Here is an 18,020-nt window from a genome sequence, read left to right on the forward strand (position 1 = left end):
CATCTTTGTTGTTTAAAGCCTCAGATTCTGGAACCTCATGAATTCTTCTGCTGGACTGGACTGTATTCACATACATATTTTTTGTGCAGATCATTCTTTGCCTTTAAAGGAGTACTCCGCTTCCCCAGCGTTTGTAACATTTTGTTCCGAAAGCTTGGAGCAGGTGGCGGAGTCATGATGTCACTGCCATGCCCCTCGTTACATCACGCCATGCCCCCTAAATGCAAGTCTATGGGAGGGGCCGTGACATCACAACCCCGCCGCCCACACCCAGTGTTCTAAATGAACACCGGGTGCTGCACAGAGATTGCAGGGGTCCCCACGATCAGACATTTTAGATAGGGGATAAGATGTCTAAGGCCGAGTACCCCTTTAAGCCTCATGTACACAGCAAAACTAGGTACACAGAGGCTCAGTAGAGGCAACCTTTTGCTGCCATATGGTACACTGTATGGCACTGCAATAAGGAAGGGATCAGAGGGGTACTTCAATGTTTGCTAAAAAACAAAACAAAAAAACAATATTCTGCTGGGATGAGAGGGAAATAGAAAAAAAAAAGTAATACTCACCTAAACCTGGTCCCCCGCATTCGACCTCTATATAGTCCCGTAATCTTCCCTCTTCTTCCTGCTTCTGAGACAAGAGCTTGGGGCAAAACCTTCCTTCTCAGCCAATCAATGGCCAAGATGAGACACTGCTGCTGGCAATGATTGGCTGAGTGGGCAGGTCCTGCTCCAAGTCTTTGTTTTAGAATCAGGAAGACAAGAGAAAATTGGGGAACCTGATGGAGATCTAATGTGGGGGATCTGGACTAGGTAAGTATGACCTTTTTTCCTTCAACCCCCCAAAGGCATAAAGAGACGTTATCCCTTTGCCCAGTCTGATTCCTCTAACTGGGATACTTTACTAAAGTAAAGCAGAGAGTCTCTTGAAAAAGACCTGGGAGGCAGCAGCAACTTTGCTTATGCCCAATGAAGCTTCGACCTGTGTAGCCAAAACCTTGGGAGTATGGATTGACCAACTTCAGCTACACTTACAGAGCGATACTCCTAAGGAGGATATCATCGAAAGTCTGCCTATTCTTAGAATGGCTACTAACTTTCTAGTTGATGCATCTGCAGAATCTGTCAAGTTATCTGCCCGCTGTCACGGTCCGGTCAGATGGCAGGAGGTGGATCCACTGGACCAGAGGAGAGATGGCGTGGGCCATACCAGGGGAACGGATTCTAAGGGATTACTGGTTTTCACCAGAGCCCACCGCAAAGTGGGATCGTCTTGCTGTGGCGGTAATCCCCAGGTCGTTCCACCCGGTAGCGACTCAACTCCTCTGGTTGCTGAGATAGACGCAGTACAGGAGGGATAGGCAGAAGCGTAGTCAGATGTAGCAATGGTCAGGGCAGGCAGCACAGGTTCTAAGGCATTAGTCACGGGCAACGGGTCGGCAACAGGCAGGGTAACACTGGAACAAAAGGGTATGCTTTCTCTAGGCACAAGGCACAAAGATCCGGCAGGAGGCTGTGGGAGGAGAAGGTATTTATAGGCAGTACACAGGTGAATGCCTAATTAAGTCAAAACAGCACTGCTGTCACGATGCCGGCTGGCAGGAGGTGGATCCTCTGTGCCAGAGAGGGATTGGCGTGGACCGTGCTAGTGGACCGGTTCTAAGTCACTACTGGTTTTCACCAGAGCCCGCCGCAAAGCGGGATGGTCTTGCTGCGGCGGTAGTGACCAGGTCGTATCCACTAGCAACGGCTCAACCTCTCTGACTGCTGAAGATAGGCGCGGTACAAGGGAGTAGACAGAAGCAAGGTCGGACGTAGCAGAAGGTCGGGGCAGGCAGCAAGGATCGTAGTCAGGGGCAACGGCAGGAGGTCTGGAACACAGGCTAGGAACACACAAGGAAACGCTTTCACTGGCACAATGGCAACAAGATCCGGCGAGGGAGTGCAGGGGAAGTGAGGTATAAATAGGGAGTGCACAGGTGAACACACTAATTAGAACCACTGCGCCAATCAGCGGCGCAGTGGCCCTTTAAATCGCAGAGACCCGGCGCGCCCGCGCCCTAGGGAGCGGGGCCGCACGCGCCGGGACAGGACCGACGGAGAGCGAGTCAGGTACGGGAGCCGGGGTGCGCATCGCGAGCGGGCGCCACCCGCATCGCGAATCGCATCCCGGCTGGAGGCGGTATCGCAGCGCACCGGGTCAGCGCACCGGGTCGACCAAAAAAAAAGTTTTCCCTCTGACCTTCTTGGAGGCCAGTATCTCTTTTACAGAGAAGATGTCCGAGGAGCCGGAAACAGGAGTGGGAGAAACAAGTTTGGGAGAGAAACGGTTGATGATGAGTGGTTTAAGAAGAGAAACGTGAAAGGCATTAGGAATACGAAGAGAAGGAGGAAGAAGAAGTTTGTAAGAGACAGGATTAATCTGGCACAAAATTTTGAAAGGACCAAGATAGCGTGGTCCCAATTTGTAGCTAGGGACACGGAAGCGGACATATTTAGCGGAGAGCCATACCTTGTCTCCAGGAGAAAAAATGGGGGGAGCTCTTCTTTTCCTATCAGCAAACTTCTTCATGCGTGATGAAGCCTGTAAGAGAGAATTTTGGGTCTCTTTCCATATGGTGGAAAGATCACGAGATATTTCATCCACAGCGGGCAAACCAGAGGGCAAGGGAGTAGGGAGGGGGGGAAGAGGGTGACGGCCGTACACCACGAAAAATGGGGATTTGGAGGAAGATTCAGAGACTCTGAAGTTATACGAGAATTCGGACCATGGTAGAAGATCTGCCCAGTCATCCTGGCGGGAGGAAACAAAATGCCGTAAATAATCACCAAGGACCTGGTTAATTCTTTCTACTTGCCCATTGGATTGAGGATGATATGCAGAAGAAAAGTTTAATTTAATCTTGAGTTGTTTACAGAGAGCCCTCCAGAATTTTGACACGAATTGGACGCCTCTATCCGAGACGATCTGCGTGGGCAACCCGTGAAGACGAAAAATATGTACAAAAAATTGTTTAGCCAACTGAGGCGCTGAAGGAAGACCAGGAAGAGAGATGAAATGTGCCATCTTGGAGAATCGATCAACGACCACCCAAACAACAGTGTTGCCACGGGATGGGGGTAAGTCTGTAATAAAGTCCATACCAATCAGAGACCAAGGTTGTTCGGGGACAGGCAGAGGACGAAGAAGACCAGCGGGCTTCTGGCGAGGAGTCTTATCCCGGGCACAGACAGTGCAGGCTCGCACAAAATCCACAACATCCGTCTCCAGAGTCGGCCACCAATAGAAACGAGAGATGAGTTGCACGGATTTCTTGATGCCCGCATGACCTGCGAGATGGGAGGAGTGACCCCATTTGAGGATTCCGAGGCGTTGGCGTGGAGAAACGAAGGTCTTCCCTGGAGGAGTTTGCCTGATGGAGGCTGGAGAAGTGGAGATCAGGCAGTCAGGGGGAATGATGTGTTGCGGAGAGAGCTCTACTTCCGAGGCATCCGAGGAATGAGAGAGAGCATCGGCCCTAATGTTCTTATCGGCAGGCCGAAAGTGAATTTCAAAATTAAATCGGGCAAAGAACAGAGACCACCTGGCCTGGCGAGGATTCAGCCGTTGGGCAGACTGGAGATAGGAGAGGTTCTTGTGATCGGTGTAAATAATAACTGGAAATCTTGATCCCTCCAACAGATGCCTCCATTCCTCAAGTGCTAATTTAATGGCTAGAAGCTCTCGATCCCCGATGGAGTAGTTCCTCTCAGCCGGAGAGAAGGTCCTAGAAAAAAAACCACAAGTAACAGCATGCCCGGAAGAATTTTTTTGTAGAAGGACCGCTCCGGCTCCTACTGAGGAGGCATCAACCTCCAATAGGAAGGGTTTAGATGGGTCAGGTCTGGAGAGCACGGGAGCCGAAGAAAAGGCAGACTTGAGCTGTTTAAAGGCGTCTTCCGCTTGAGGAGGCCATGACTTAGGATTGGCATTCTTTTTGGTTAAAGCCACGATAGGAGCCACAATGGTGGAAAAATGTGGAATAAATTGTCTGTAATAATTGGCGAACCCCAAAAAACGTTGGATAGCACGGAGTCCGGAGGGGCGTGGCCAATCTAAGACGGCAGAGAGTTTGTCTGGATCCATTTGTAGTCCCTGGCCAGAGACCAAGTATCCTAGGAAAGGAAGAGATTGACATTCAAACAGACATTTCTCCATTTTCGCATAAAGTTGATTGTCACGAAGTCTCTGAAGAACCATGCGGACATGCTGGCGGTGTTCTTCTAGGTTGGCAGAAAAAATCAGGATATCGTCCAGATATACAACAACACAGGAATATAAGAGATCACAAAAAATTTCATTAACAAAGTCTTGGAAGACGGCAGGGGCGTTGCACAGGCCAAAGGGCATGACCAGATACTCAAAGTGTCCATCTCTAGTGTTAAATGCCGTTTTCCATTCATCCCCCTCTCTGATGCGGATGAGATTATAAGCACCTCTTAAGTCCAGTTTGGTAAAGATGTGGGCACCTTGGAGGCGATCAAAGAGTTCAGAGATGAGAGGTAGGGGGTAGCGGTTTTTTACCGTGATTTTATTAAGGCCGCGGTAGTCAATGCAAGGACATAGGGAGCCATCTTTTTTGGACACAAAGAAAAATCCGGCTCCGGCAGGAGAGGAGGATTTGCGGATAAAGCCCTTTTTTAAATTTTCCTGGATGTACTCAGACATAGCAAGAGTCTCTGGGACAGAGAGAGGATAAATTCTGCCCCGGGGTGGAGTAGTGCCCGGGAGGAGGTCAATCGGACAGTCATAAGGCCTGTGAGGAGGTAAAGTCTCAGCTTGCTTTTTGCAAAACACGTCAGCATAGTCCATATAAGCCTTAGGAAGACCGGTTACAGGGGGAACCACAGGGTCACGGCAGGGAGTACTGGGAACCGGTTTAAGGCAGTCCTTGGAACAAGAGGGACCCCAACTCTTGATCTCCCCAGTGGACCAATCCAGGGTTGGGGAATGGTGTTGAAGCCAGGGTAGTCCAAGGAGAATTTCGGAAGTGCAATTGGGGAGGACCAAAAACAAAATTTTCTCATGATGAGGTCCGATGCACATTAGGAGGGGCTCCGTGCGGAAACGTATAGTACAGTCCAATCTTTCATTGTTAACACAATTGATGTAGAGGGGTCTGGCGAGACTGGTCACCGGGATGTTGAACCTGTTGATGAGAGAGGCCAAAATAAAATTTCCTGCAGATCCGGAATCCAAGAAGGCCATAGTAGAGAAGGAGAAGGTAGAGGCAGATATCCGCACAGGCACAGTAAGACGTGGAGAAGCAGAGTTGACATCAAGGACTGTCTCACCTTTGTGCGGAGTCAGCGTACGTCTTTCCAGGCGGGGAGGACGGATAGGACAATCCTTCAGGAAGTGTTCGGTACCGGCACAGTACAGGCAGAGATTCTCCATGCGGCGTCGTGTCCTCTCTTGAGGTGTCAGGCGAGACCGGTCGACCTGCATAGCCTCCACGGCGGGAGGCACAGAAACGGATTGCAGGGGACCAGAGGAGAGAGGAGCCGGGGAGAAAAAACGCCTCGTGCGAACAAAGTCCATATCCTGGCGGAGCTCCTGACGCCTTTCGGAAAAACGCATGTCAATGCGAGTGGCTAGATGAATGAGTTCATGTAGGTTAGCAGGGATTTCTCGTGCGGCCAGAACATCTTTAATGTTGCTGGATAGGACTTTTTTAAAGGTCGCGCAGAGGGCCTCATTATTCCAGGATAGTTCTGAAGCAAGAGTACGGAATTGTACGGCGTACTCGCCAACGGAAGAATTACCCTGGACCAGGTTCAACAGGGCAGTCTCAGCAGAAGAGGCTCGGGCAGGTTCCTCAAAGACACTTCGAATTTCCGAGAAGAAGGAGTGTACAGAGGCAGTGACGGGGTCATTGCGGTCCCAGAGCGGTGTAGCCCATGACAGAGCTTTTCCAGACAGAAGGCTGACTACGAAAGCCACCTTAGACCTTTCAGTAGGAAACTGGTCCGACATCATCTCCAAGTACAGGGAACATTGAGAAAGAAAGCCACGGCAAAATTTAGAGTCCCCATCAAATTTATCCGGCAAGGATAGTCGTAGGCCTGAAGCGGCCACTCGCTGCGGAGGAGGTGCAGGAGCTGGCGGAGGAGATGATTGCTGAAGCTGAGGTAGTAGCTGCTGTAGCATCACGGTCAGTTGAGACAGCTGGTGGCCTTGTTGCGCTATCTGTTGTGACTGCTGGGTGACCACCGTGGTGAGGTCAGCGACAACTGGCAGAGGAACTTCAGCGGGATCCATGGCCGGATCTACTGTCACGATGCCGGCTGGCAGGAGGTGGATCCTCTGTGCCAGAGAGGGATTGGCGTGGACCGTGCTAGTGGACCGGTTCTAAGTCACTACTGGTTTTCACCAGAGCCCGCCGCAAAGCGGGATGGTCTTGCTGCGGTGGTAGTGACCAGGTCGTATCCACTAGCAACGGCTCAACCTCTCTGACTGCTGAAGATAGGCGCGGTACAAGGGAGTAGACAGAAGCAAGGTCGGACGTAGCAGAAGGTCGGGGCAGGCAGCAAGGATCGTAGTCAGGGGCAACGGCAGGAGGTCTGGAACACAGGCTAGGAACACACAAGGAAACGCTTTCACTGGCACAATGGCAACAAGATCCGGCGAGGGAGTGCAGGGGAAGTGAGGTATAAATAGGGAGTGCACAGGTGAACACACTAATTAGAACCACTGCGCCAATCAGCGGCGCAGTGGCCCTTTAAATCGCAGAGACCCGGCGCGCGCGCGCCCTAGGGAGCGGGGCCGCGCGCGCCGGGACAGGACCGACGGAGAGCGAGTCAGGTACGGGAGCCGGGGTGCGCATCGCGAGCGGGCGCCACCCGCATCGCGAATCGCATCCCGGCTGGAGGCGGTATCGCAGCGCACCGGGTCAGTGGATCTGACCGGAGCGCTGCAGTAGCGAGAGTGTAGCGAGCGCTCCGGGGAGGAGCGGGGACCCGGAGCGCTCGGCGTAACAACTGCCTCTCACAAACCTTAACCCTTAATAATCACTTTGGGCCAGGCACCAATCACTGGTGCACTGGCCCTTTAAATCTAAGAGTCCCAGAGCGCGCCCACCCTAGAGAGCAGGGGGCCCGGAGCGCTCAGCATAACAACCGAACTGCTGTTCTGTCCAATATTTCTAGAAGGGCGTTATGGTTAAAATCCTGGACAGGTGATGTTACCTCCAAAAACAAATTGGCCTCCCTTCTGTTCCATGGACCTGATTTAGATACGATCCTAGCGAAGGCCTCTGACAACAAAAACATTTTTCCCAAAGAGAAAAAGACCCCTTTTTGTCTCTTTTCCCAAACTAATAAGTCCTATCAAAGAGGAAAGGGTAAAGGAGGTAGCGGAAAAAGCTTCTTGCTTAACCCCAACCAGTCCAACACTGGTGAAGGTAAACAATGACGCCATTCTGGTTGGGGCAAGACTGTCATCCTTTGCCCCCATTTTGGGCATCAATGATTCCCAACCCTTGGATAGTCAACATAATTCAGGAGGGATACCAGATTGAATTTTACTCTCCCCCTCCCCCAAGATTTGTGGTAACCAACCAATTCCCAGGTCCCCTGGCTTTAATTCTTCAGGGAGTCCAGGATCTATTAGGATTAGGGGCAGTCATAGAAGTCCCAAAAGACCAGAGGGGCTCAGGTCACTATTCCTGTCTTTTTCTAGTCAAGAAGCCAAATGGGAAATTCAGGACTATCATCAATCTGAAACCCTTGAACAAACTAGTAATCTACAGAAAGTTCAACTTGGAAACAGTGAGGTCAGCCATTCACCTAATAAAAAGCAGGGCAGTCATGGCCACATTAGAAGTCAGAGGTGCTTACTACCACCTACCTATTCAGAAAGACTCCCAATCTTTTCTAAGATTCGCCGTTCAGTGGAACAGCAGAGTCCGCAACTTTCAATTTGTCTGTCTGCCCTTCGGGCTTTCTTTGACACCCTGCATTTTCACAAAAATTATGGCGGAGGTGGTGGCTATTCTCAGGAAGGAGAAAATGATTTTAATTCCATATCTAGACGATATACTGATTGTGGCGGACTCTATTCCTTATCTGAAGGAACATATAAAAAGAACGGCTCAGGTCCTTCAGGATCTAAGTTGGATCCTGAACCTAGACAAATCCAACTTATTACCCAAGTTGCAGGAAAGTCATTTTAGGAATCCTCTTGGATTCAGTACACCAACAGTCCTTCCTTTTCAGGGACAAGATCCAAAAGCCACAGGATCAAGTTCGTCAGCTTCTTGCTCTTAGGAGTTGTACCCTTAGATTTACCATGTCGATCCTAGGACTGTTAACATCTTCTATCCCAGCTGTGGCTTGGGCTCAGTTCCCCTCCAGACCCCTCCAGAAATGGATTCTAGCTGTATGGCACAAAAAAAAGAGCTCTTTAGACAAAACATTTCTTCTTCCATCTCAGTTAAGGAACCAGCTAACATGGTGGCTTTCTCTCCAGAATCTTGTAAAGGATGTACATTGCCATCAGACAGAACCCAGGATTATTACCACGGATACCAGTGCACTGGGTTGGGGAGCCCACTCAGAAAACTTTTCTGTTCAGGGAAGACGGAATCCTTCTCTGGCAAACAGATCAGGAAACCTGAAAGAGTTATTGGCCATCTGGATGACTCTCCAGGACACGGAACTTTATTGCAAAAACAAACATGTTCTCACCGACTCACAACATGTCTGCAGTCCGCGTTCATTTGTCATCAGGGGGAGGCTTGCCACTCAGCTCTTCAGCGAGTCTTAGGTCAAGTATTCTGTTGGGCAGAACAGAACGTGTTTTCCATCTCAGCTGTACATCTCAGGGAGATATGGAACATCAGAGCAGATTTTCTAAGCTGGCACTTCATAGATCCGGGGAAATGGACTATAGCAGATTGGGCATTCTTGTCAATAGTCAGTGTCTGGGGCCTACCCCAGATAGATTTGTTCGCTTCCAAGAAAAATCACAAAGTGAGAAGATTCTCTGAATCTCCCTGAATCCCAGAGACTCTCCATTGGCAGTGGACGCTTTAGTTCAAACCTGGGCTTTCAGCCTGGGATATGCCTTCCCCCCAATAGTCCAAATCCCAAGAGTACTGCACAAGCTGATGATCCACTCTTGTACATTAATCCTAATCACCCCCTTTTGGCCCAAAAGGAGTTGGTTTCCTCTTTTAAAATCAATGAGTCTGGAAGATCCAATACTGTTCCCTCCTTGTCCAGATCTACTTTCCCAGGGTCTGATCCAGCACAGTCAGGTTCATACCCTCAGTCTAGCGGCCTGGAAACTGGGAAGCTCCTGCTAGAGAGGAAGGGTTTCTCTGAAAAAGTAATTAACACCCTGCTAGCCAGTATCAAACCTTCCACCTGTAAGATCTATTCTAAGGCTTGGAGAAAATACATTTCTTGGTGTGGGTCTTCTTTTTCACTTGACTCTCCTAACATTCTTGATTACAGGATGACTTTGATTTAGGTCTCTCTCTGAGTACTTTAAAGGTTCAGGTTTCAGCCCTCAGTGCTCTTTTCCAAATTAAATTAGGAGATGACTGTTGGGTTTCTAGGTTTATTAAAGCCACTGAAACATTTAGGCCTAGTATTACTAACCTCTGTCCTCCTTGGAACCTCAATGTAGTCCTTGTAGCCCTTACTGAGCCTCCCTTTGAGTCCATCTCTATTATATTCCTTACCTTAAAAACTGTATTTTTGGTAGCAATAACATCTGCAAGTAAAGTCAGTGAGATTCAGGCCCTCTCTACCTTATAGCCTTTCTTTATGGTCAGGGATGATAAAAATGATCCTCAAATTAGACCCTATCTTTCTGCCTAAAGTTTCTTCATCATTTTATAGGTCCCAGGATATTGTTATACCTTCATTTTGCTCGGCTCATAAAAATGATCAGGAAAGATCGTTCAACTGTTTAGATGTAAGGAGAGCCATTTTACAGTATGTTGAATCCTCTCGTTCCTGGAGGAAAGACAAACACCTTTTTTTCCAATTTGCAGGTCCCAACAAGAGGAAAAAGGCTTCCAAAAGTTCAATTGCAAGATGGATCCGCATGGCCATCTCAGAAGCCTATTCTGCAAAAGGAAAATATCCTCCTCTTGAATGTAAAGGCTCATTCTACCAGTGCAGTTTCTTCCTCATGGGCAGAAAGAGCATCTGCTTCTGTGGAGCAGATTTTTCGTGCCGCCACATGGAAAAATTTACATACGTTTTCCAAACATTATATGTGGTGTCCCGGTACAGAACATGGTTCTGTACAGTCCCCTCAGGTAGAGTCCCTCAGGTCCACAGGGCTCTCCTGCAGGGTCCCCCCTAAGTCATTATATGGTATTGTATTGTATATTAAGTATGGACATCTATTATATGTATTGTACAGTTATGCAAGTCATATATGAAGGTTATTAGGACGTTTACACTGAATAGGACCTTCCTAAGGTCATGTGATATGTCATGTGATATGTGATCACATGATATACCCAGAGTTCCAGAGGCACAGGTAACCCCAGGCAACCAGCTACCAATGGGCTTTAGTCCAGCCCCCTTATATATAAGGGGCTGTAGTCTCCACATTTACTCTCTTGGCTCTTAGCTATTAGCTCTCTTACTTCCTGGACCTTAAAGCAAGCACAAGTCCTGGACAAGTCAAGTCCAGTACAGCTAGACCAAAGCCTACAAACCTGCAGCCACATCAAATCTGTGAGTAAAAGTCAAGTCTCTCCTGTCCCTACCAAGTCATAACAGTAGTACAGTGGCCTGAATCATTATTACTGCAACTACAAGTCCAAGCAAGCCTGAGAGGTTCCCTGTGTCCCAGTGACCTCTGTGGAAGTTGGCTATTTATAAAGACTGTTTTCTGCCTTCTTCAGTAAAGTTCCAGTTGCATCAAAACTCTGCTTTGGACTCTGATTTACTACATGCCGTTTTGGGTTGGTTGTCAGCGGTATCCTACACCATACAACCACATCCTGGCATCACGAACACTAGGGGTTAACAACATCTTGCCCCAGGGGTTAATACCATCTGGCCCCGCTACCTAAAACGCTACACCTCGTGGTCCCGCTATAACACTGGTGGCTCACCACATATAGATTAGATGTTCTTTCTAATGAGGACATAGCTTTCGGACGCAAGATCTTGAGTGCTGTGGTCCCTCCCTAAAATATCATTCTTTGATATTTATCTTAGGGTGCTGACATGTAGATGACAGAGGAAATGGTGAATTATACTCACCGATAATTGTATTTCTTGGAAGTTTCCATGACAGCACCCATAATACCCACCCTTTTTTGGTTTACTTTTCTTTCTGGTTTGGTCCTTTGGGTTATCACTTTTTTCCTTTTCTACTCAGTGTTCTTTGTAATACACTGGGAATGGAGAGGAAGGGGTGGGGTTTTAAACTCTCAGGTGTTTTTCCTGTCCCAATTAGACAGAGGCAATCTCTGGGTGCTGTCATGGAGACTTCCAAGAAATACAATCATCGGTGAGTATAATTCACCATATCTGTTCAATGCATCAGTTCATTACCCTTTACAATGTGTTGACTGGACCTATAAACAACTACTATACAAAACACTGAGAAGCATGGAAAACTTGTGTGCATCTTGCATATACAGATTCCTTTATTGTTAAAGTAAAACAGTCACCCGTTCAACCACACCAAACCCGATACACTGGGTTATACTGTGGGTAAACAGGAGACCAGTTTTTGACTAATATACGTACCTGCAGTCCGGCGCCCAGTCCCTCTGAAATTTGGCTTCTTCTAGCGCTGAATTTGCGTGCTGGAGACGGGCCTGCCCGCTGGATTTGAATATTAGTGGACGCTGGTCACATAAGTGCTTGTGCCTTCTCAGGGCTCACGTGACCAACGCCCATGAATATTCAAATCAAACTTCAGAGGGACTGGGTGCTGGATTACAGGTACGTATATCTTTAAAGGGGTACTCCGGTGGAAAACGTTTTCTTTTTAAATCAACTGGTGCAAGAAAGTTAAACAGATTTGTAAATTACTTCTATTAAAAATGAATTACTTAATTCTTCTAGTACTTATTAGCTGCTGAATACTACAGAGGAAATGATTTACTTTTTGGAACACAGAGCTCTCTGCTGACATCATGACCACAGTGCTCTCTGCTGACACCTCTGTCCATTTTAGGAACTGTCCAGAGCAGCATATGTTTGCTATGGGGATTTTCTTCTACTCTGGACAGTTCTTGAAATGGACAGAGATGTCAGCAGAGAGCACTGTGGTTAAGATGTCAGCAGAGAGCTCTGTGTTCCAAAAAGAAAAGAATATTCAGCAGCTAATAAATACTGCAAGGATTGCGATTTTTTAATAGAAGTCATTTACAAATCTGTTTAACTTTCTGGCGCCAGTTGATGTAAAAAAATAAATGTTTTCCACCGAAGTACCCCTTTAAGAAGCCCCGCATCGGTCTCCTGTTCACCCACAGTATAACCTGGTGTATCGGGTTAAATGTGGGTGAACAGGTGACTGTTTTCCTTTCAAGTAATACATGTAAAATGTTCAAGAAGGATGGTGTGTGTATCTAAGCCAATGAAATGAAAAGTGAAAAAAAAAATGTTTGCCCCAGATACCAACGTATCCTGATTCTTATACAGTGTAAATCTAGATTAGAGAGTTTAATGGAAACCTCTCACCCTCAAACCACGGGCAGCATGAAACAGATGCAGGGAGCGGGGTCCTTAGTGTATCCAGTAAACTAAAGTACACTCTGATACACTGAAAGCTGCCAGGAACTGGCTAAGTAGTCATAGGGGATGGTCTCCGCAGCTGCTCTCTGCTCTCTGCCGGCCCAGAGTGACACGTCTCTCCCTATCTGAGTATAAGAAGAGATGAATCACTCAGGGCTGGTGGGATGGAGAGCAGCCAACATGAACCCACCCCATTGACTACTTACCCAGATCCCTGTGGCTTTTTTAAACTATGATTTCTCTGCAAATCCTGGGCATATCAGAGTGAATCTTGGTGTTCCAGAACCCCATTCCTTCTACCTGTTCCATTCTGCCTATGGTTTGGACAGCATAAAACAGGTGACAGGTTCCTTTTAAGAATGTCATAGATTTATCACAGTGGCCTAGGCTATTTGATACATCTGTTGCATTCTAATATTGTCTAGTCTCAGTTTAAACAACTACTAGTCTAGTTGGCTTAAAGTTTGACAGGATTTCGCACCAGAATTTTGGTGCATTTTTAGCACATGGCGTTGCATCTCAGGCCAAGCCCCCTGTTATGGTGACCAATGTTGTCAAATTTGTCAAATTTCCTATTTATGCACAATTTGAGTGTTTATAGACTGGTCCCTTTAGTCTATGTACTTTTCAGGTAACGTTGTATTAAACTTCTGAATATTTTTAGTATTACAAACATTTTCTTAATGCTGTTCAGAGTTAGTAGGAAGTCGCATCCATCTCACCAACAGGAAACAGAAAAATTATTTCTTGGTTTTCCAAAGACATAGGGTGAATTGATCAATAGTTATATCCTGTGTTTGTTGTGTTAACTTGCTGCACAATTTTAAAGATGTTGATGTTTAGAGACTTTTCATTGTGAATTTCCCTTTAGAAACCTTTTCTTCAATTGTTTGGCATAGTCTGGTTAACTTTTTGTAGTGGTCATGCATTTATCATGTGCTGGCTTGCAAACCTGGCTGGTGACAGCATATGTAAAAATGTTTTGGCAAAATGGGTTAAAAAGTCACAGAAAAATGCACCATACAAAGTGAAGTGTAATTAAAAAAATACAAAACAACCTTCAGCATCCTGGGTGATTTTAGTGCTTTCACTGATGTTTTTGAGCCCATGAGAGCCACATCCATTGTGCACAGCTATTTCTCATTATCTGTTTCCGGTGCAGGAGCAGAGCTAGGCTGTTTGCCAGTAGTACACAAACATGGATTTCCTTTCTCATATTTCTCTGACCAATCACAGCCCATCACATACTTCTCTCTGCTATGTGAAATGCAAGAAAAAGCAGCCAATATGTAGGGGTTACACTGAGCATGGATCCACTGCTGCTGCTGATCATGATTACAACACTCCAGACTAAAGGGATGGGAAGGGGGAGATTACACTGCAGCTTTGTGTACATACAGTACATACAGCTGGTTTGCATAGAAGGGACAGCTGCAAAGAACTTTATGCAGATAAGTGTAAAGCCTTTATTTACCTTTGTGGATCATCTTCAGCAGGCAGACTAACTCAGCTTGCAGGTACACAGCCCATCTTCTCTCAGTCTACTGTACATGCACATGCTACAACCCACCATGACTTCCAGTTATTTGTCCTGATCTAGCAATTACCAGAGACATATTTCCCTTGACAACATGCAATGGACAGCAGATTGCAGAGAAGGGAAACACCTAGCAACCAAGACTTTAGAGCAGTTTTTCAGGGATTAAGAGAGGTAGGTTACAAATATGTTAGGAATCACATAGGCTATCACATGGAGGGAAGGTGTTTAAATTAAGAGGGATACAAACATTAGCATTGTGCTGTGGTGTTTGGGTGTTATATGGCAGTATTTTTTTGGGGACACTGCCTTAAATGTCCTTTAATCCAGATTTAACAGGGTTATCTTTTCTTCAGATTTAAGCAGCAGTGGGAGGATTCCATCCCTGACCCCAGGAAAAGTAAACAAAGCCGCTTCCTACTGGTAAGAATCAAAAGACAGTGAGATGGAATGCACATGTTTAATGCACTATTAGTAATTCATGACCTCTCATTAGAATATGTAATACATATGTGATTGCTGAGGCTGTGTTCACACTTTGCTGCTAATTAGCAATATCAGTCACAAGGGTCAAGGGGTCACAAGTTTCTGTCGCAAGTATTGTCAGCCCTCTTGGCGCAGCTTTCTGCCAGGGATGGAGGCCATCACATATGATCAGACTCAGTAGCATATATGGTGGACTACATTAAAGTCACTTATTTGTCACTTCAGTGCACCAAGTTAGTGACTAAGGGCATTTAAACATTTTGCTATTCACTCCAGACCTAATAAGAATACACCAGACTCAAGAGAACCTGTTACCCCTCATGATATCTTTTTCTTTTTTTTTTTTTTTGTAAATAATTTTCTTTCTCATAAAATTACTATTCTGGAGCATCTTTTCTTAGACCTCCATATTGTGTAATTCCTCTATTATTCCTCCTAGAAACTTAACGAGGTGAGATCTTACAAGGAGCCCCCGAAATTGACAGTAAATTTTTGTTTCTTCCATTTGCGAATGATCGCACCATTGGTGATGGTCTTGTGTAGGTTGAAATGATAGGGGATAAGATGTTAGATTGCAGGGGTCCCACCGCTGGACCCTATCAATATACCCTAACTGCTGAGCGATTTCGGACTAATCCCACCTGAAAGGGACCTATAAGTGAAGGCAAAAATTGGCTCAAGCAGTCAGCAAAAAACTTAGAAACTAATTTGAGGTCCTGATTGATTAAGAAAATAGGGGGGTAAGATTGTGGGAGAAGTGGGTCTTTGCCAGGTTTTAACAAGAGTTTTCTGGTGGCAGTATTGGAGTGGAGAGATATGGAGCCCGAGTGCAATAAATGGTTGAAGTAAGACATTAGCGGGGGTACAATTTGGTCAATCAAGGCCTTATAGAATTCTGCAGAAAAGCCATCTGGGCCAGGCATATGCCATGGCTGCTGGGAAAGGGTGGGGTGGCAGGAGCAGTAACAGCTCCATCAGCAGCAGCCTGAGTCTACAGTCGCTGATGAGTAGCTTTCTTCACCCGCATAGTGAAGCAACTCATCAGCAGCAGGTACAACTGGAGCAGGACCTGAACTAGCAGGTGGTGGCATACCTTGACATGCCAACACACCTTGAAGATCTGCTGGACTTCTGGGCAGCCAAACTTGATTTGTGGCTGCAACTAGCAGAGTTTGCCCTGGAAAAGCTGTCCTGCCCAGCCAGTAGTGTGCCATCAGAGCGGGTGTTTAGTGCAGCAGGGACCATAGTCACCCAAAGAGAACTCGTCTGTCCATGAAAAATGTGGAGAGACTGAACTTTGTGAAGATGAATCAGGCATGGATCAGCCAGGATTTCCAACCACCAATGCCTGATACATGAGAGTAGATTGACCATGGTGCCACACCAAGACTTCACAAATATGGATAGTGCAAAACAGATTTAAAGGGGTATTCCAGGCCAAAACTTTTTTTTATATATCAACGGGCTCCGGAAAGTTAAACAGATTTGTAAATTAAAACAAAGATTAACCACACCTCAAGAATACTACCCTAGGGTACACAGTGAATAATTGTTTGAGACATAAAGTTTTGAAAAAAAGTGCAGATTTTATTAAAACAATAAAAACCTAAATGGTTAAAAATATCAGAGCAATGTCAATGTTATCTCAAACTGTCATTGGGCCCTAATGACAGATTTAGAAAATATGAATATATATATAGCATATATATATATATATATATATATATATATATATATATATTGACATTGCTCTGATATTTTTAACCATTTAGGTTTTTATTGTTTTAATAAAATCTGCACTTTTTTTCAAAACTTTATGTCTCAAACAATTATTCACTGTGTACCCTAGGGTAGTATTCTTGAGGTGTGGTTAATCTTTGTTTTAGTTTTTACCCATTTGGATTGGTGGGGATCAATCCTTTAACCACAATAACCTCGAATACCTGGTTGTGAGCTGCACACATTTTTCTAATTCAGATTTGTAAATTACTTCTATTAAAAAATCGTAATCCTTCCAATAGTTATTAGATTCTGAAGTTGAGTTGTTTTCTGTCTAACTGCTCTCTGATGACTCACGTCCCGGGAGCTGTGCAGTTCCTATGGGGATATTCTCCCATCATGCACAGCTCCCGGGAGGACCAGGACCAGGAAAAATGAGAATAATGGGCAAATTCTGCGATCTGGGTGCATCAACCGCCAGGGCCATGGAGACCAGAGGAGTAAAAAAATGTAGAGTTTATTCTGTCGCTAAGGAAGACAGTCGACCAGTCTGCAGGGCCACCCCTCCTATCCTCCACAGTGACCGCCAGCGCATTCATGTCCCCACCTACAATTTTACAAGAGATAGGGTCTCCCATTATCATGGCTTCTAAGGACTGAAAGTATTGTTTGTTGTCCCCATTTGGGGCATAGCAACTGTAGATGCCATAGTCATGGTCCTCAAAGAGAAAATGCACTTTCACCCAATGCCCATTTACCTCCTTGGCTACTATAGTGCCCCCAAAGTTTCTGTGAATAAGTATCAAGGTGCCTGCCTTAATCCCCCCCTCCCCCCCCCCACTCCCCACTGCAGGGGCCCCAATCGTTTCACCTACCCAAAGCTTAGACATGCAGTTCCAATCCTCTGAGGCTAGATGTGCTTCCTGGAGAAGGACAATATCTGGGCGAAGTCTTTTTAACCCCTTAAGGACATAGGGCATACAGGAATGCCCTGACGTCCTGGTACTAAAAGACACAGGGCGTACCTGTACGCCCGTGGGAATTTCGGTCGACGCCGTATGGGGACCAAACCAGGATGACTGCTGATATGTATCAGCAGGCATCCTGTGCCAATGCCCAGGGGTATCCTGAGACGCCCCCATGTTAGCGATCACTGCAAATTGCTGGTGAATTCACACCGGCGATTTGCAGAAATTCCGGGTCATACAGGTCTCCAGTGACCCGGAAAATAACGGGGATCGGGGTTGTCCAAGACACCCACGATCCCCCTGAAGGGATAGGAGTGAGATGGCAGGGGTGCCACCCCTCCTATCCCTGCTATAGGTCGGTCAGAAGCGACCAACCAATAGCAGATCGGGGGGGGGGTAAAATTCGGTTCCCCCATTCTGCCCACCCACAGTAGTCCAGGAAAAACGGGGGTACCGACGGTGACTTGTGCCGGAGGTCCACTTACCATCGGCTAGCGGCACAGGACAGCGATGCGGCTCCCTGGTGCAGCGATGATGTGCGGCTCACTG

The 18,020-nt window shown here is 46.6% G+C and overlaps 1 protein-coding gene across 4 annotated transcripts in view; it reads left to right on the top strand.

Annotated features, from left to right (window-relative positions):
• CSF2RB (colony stimulating factor 2 receptor subunit beta) overlaps positions 1-18,020 on the top strand; it is a 129,464-nt gene that overhangs the window by 65,911 nt on the left and 45,533 nt on the right. For all 4 annotated transcript variants that reach the window (XM_056524089.1, XM_056524088.1, XM_056524087.1 and 1 more), the window contains exon 12: positions 14,655-14,721. In XM_056524089.1, the coding sequence (XP_056380064.1) occupies positions 14,655-14,721 (67 nt within the window). The remainder of the gene's footprint in view (positions 1-14,654; positions 14,722-18,020) is intronic.

Source organism: Hyla sarda, chromosome 6, assembly GCF_029499605.1.
Source record: "Hyla sarda isolate aHylSar1 chromosome 6, aHylSar1.hap1, whole genome shotgun sequence".
Lineage (NCBI taxonomy): Eukaryota > Metazoa > Chordata > Amphibia > Anura > Hylidae > Hyla > Hyla sarda.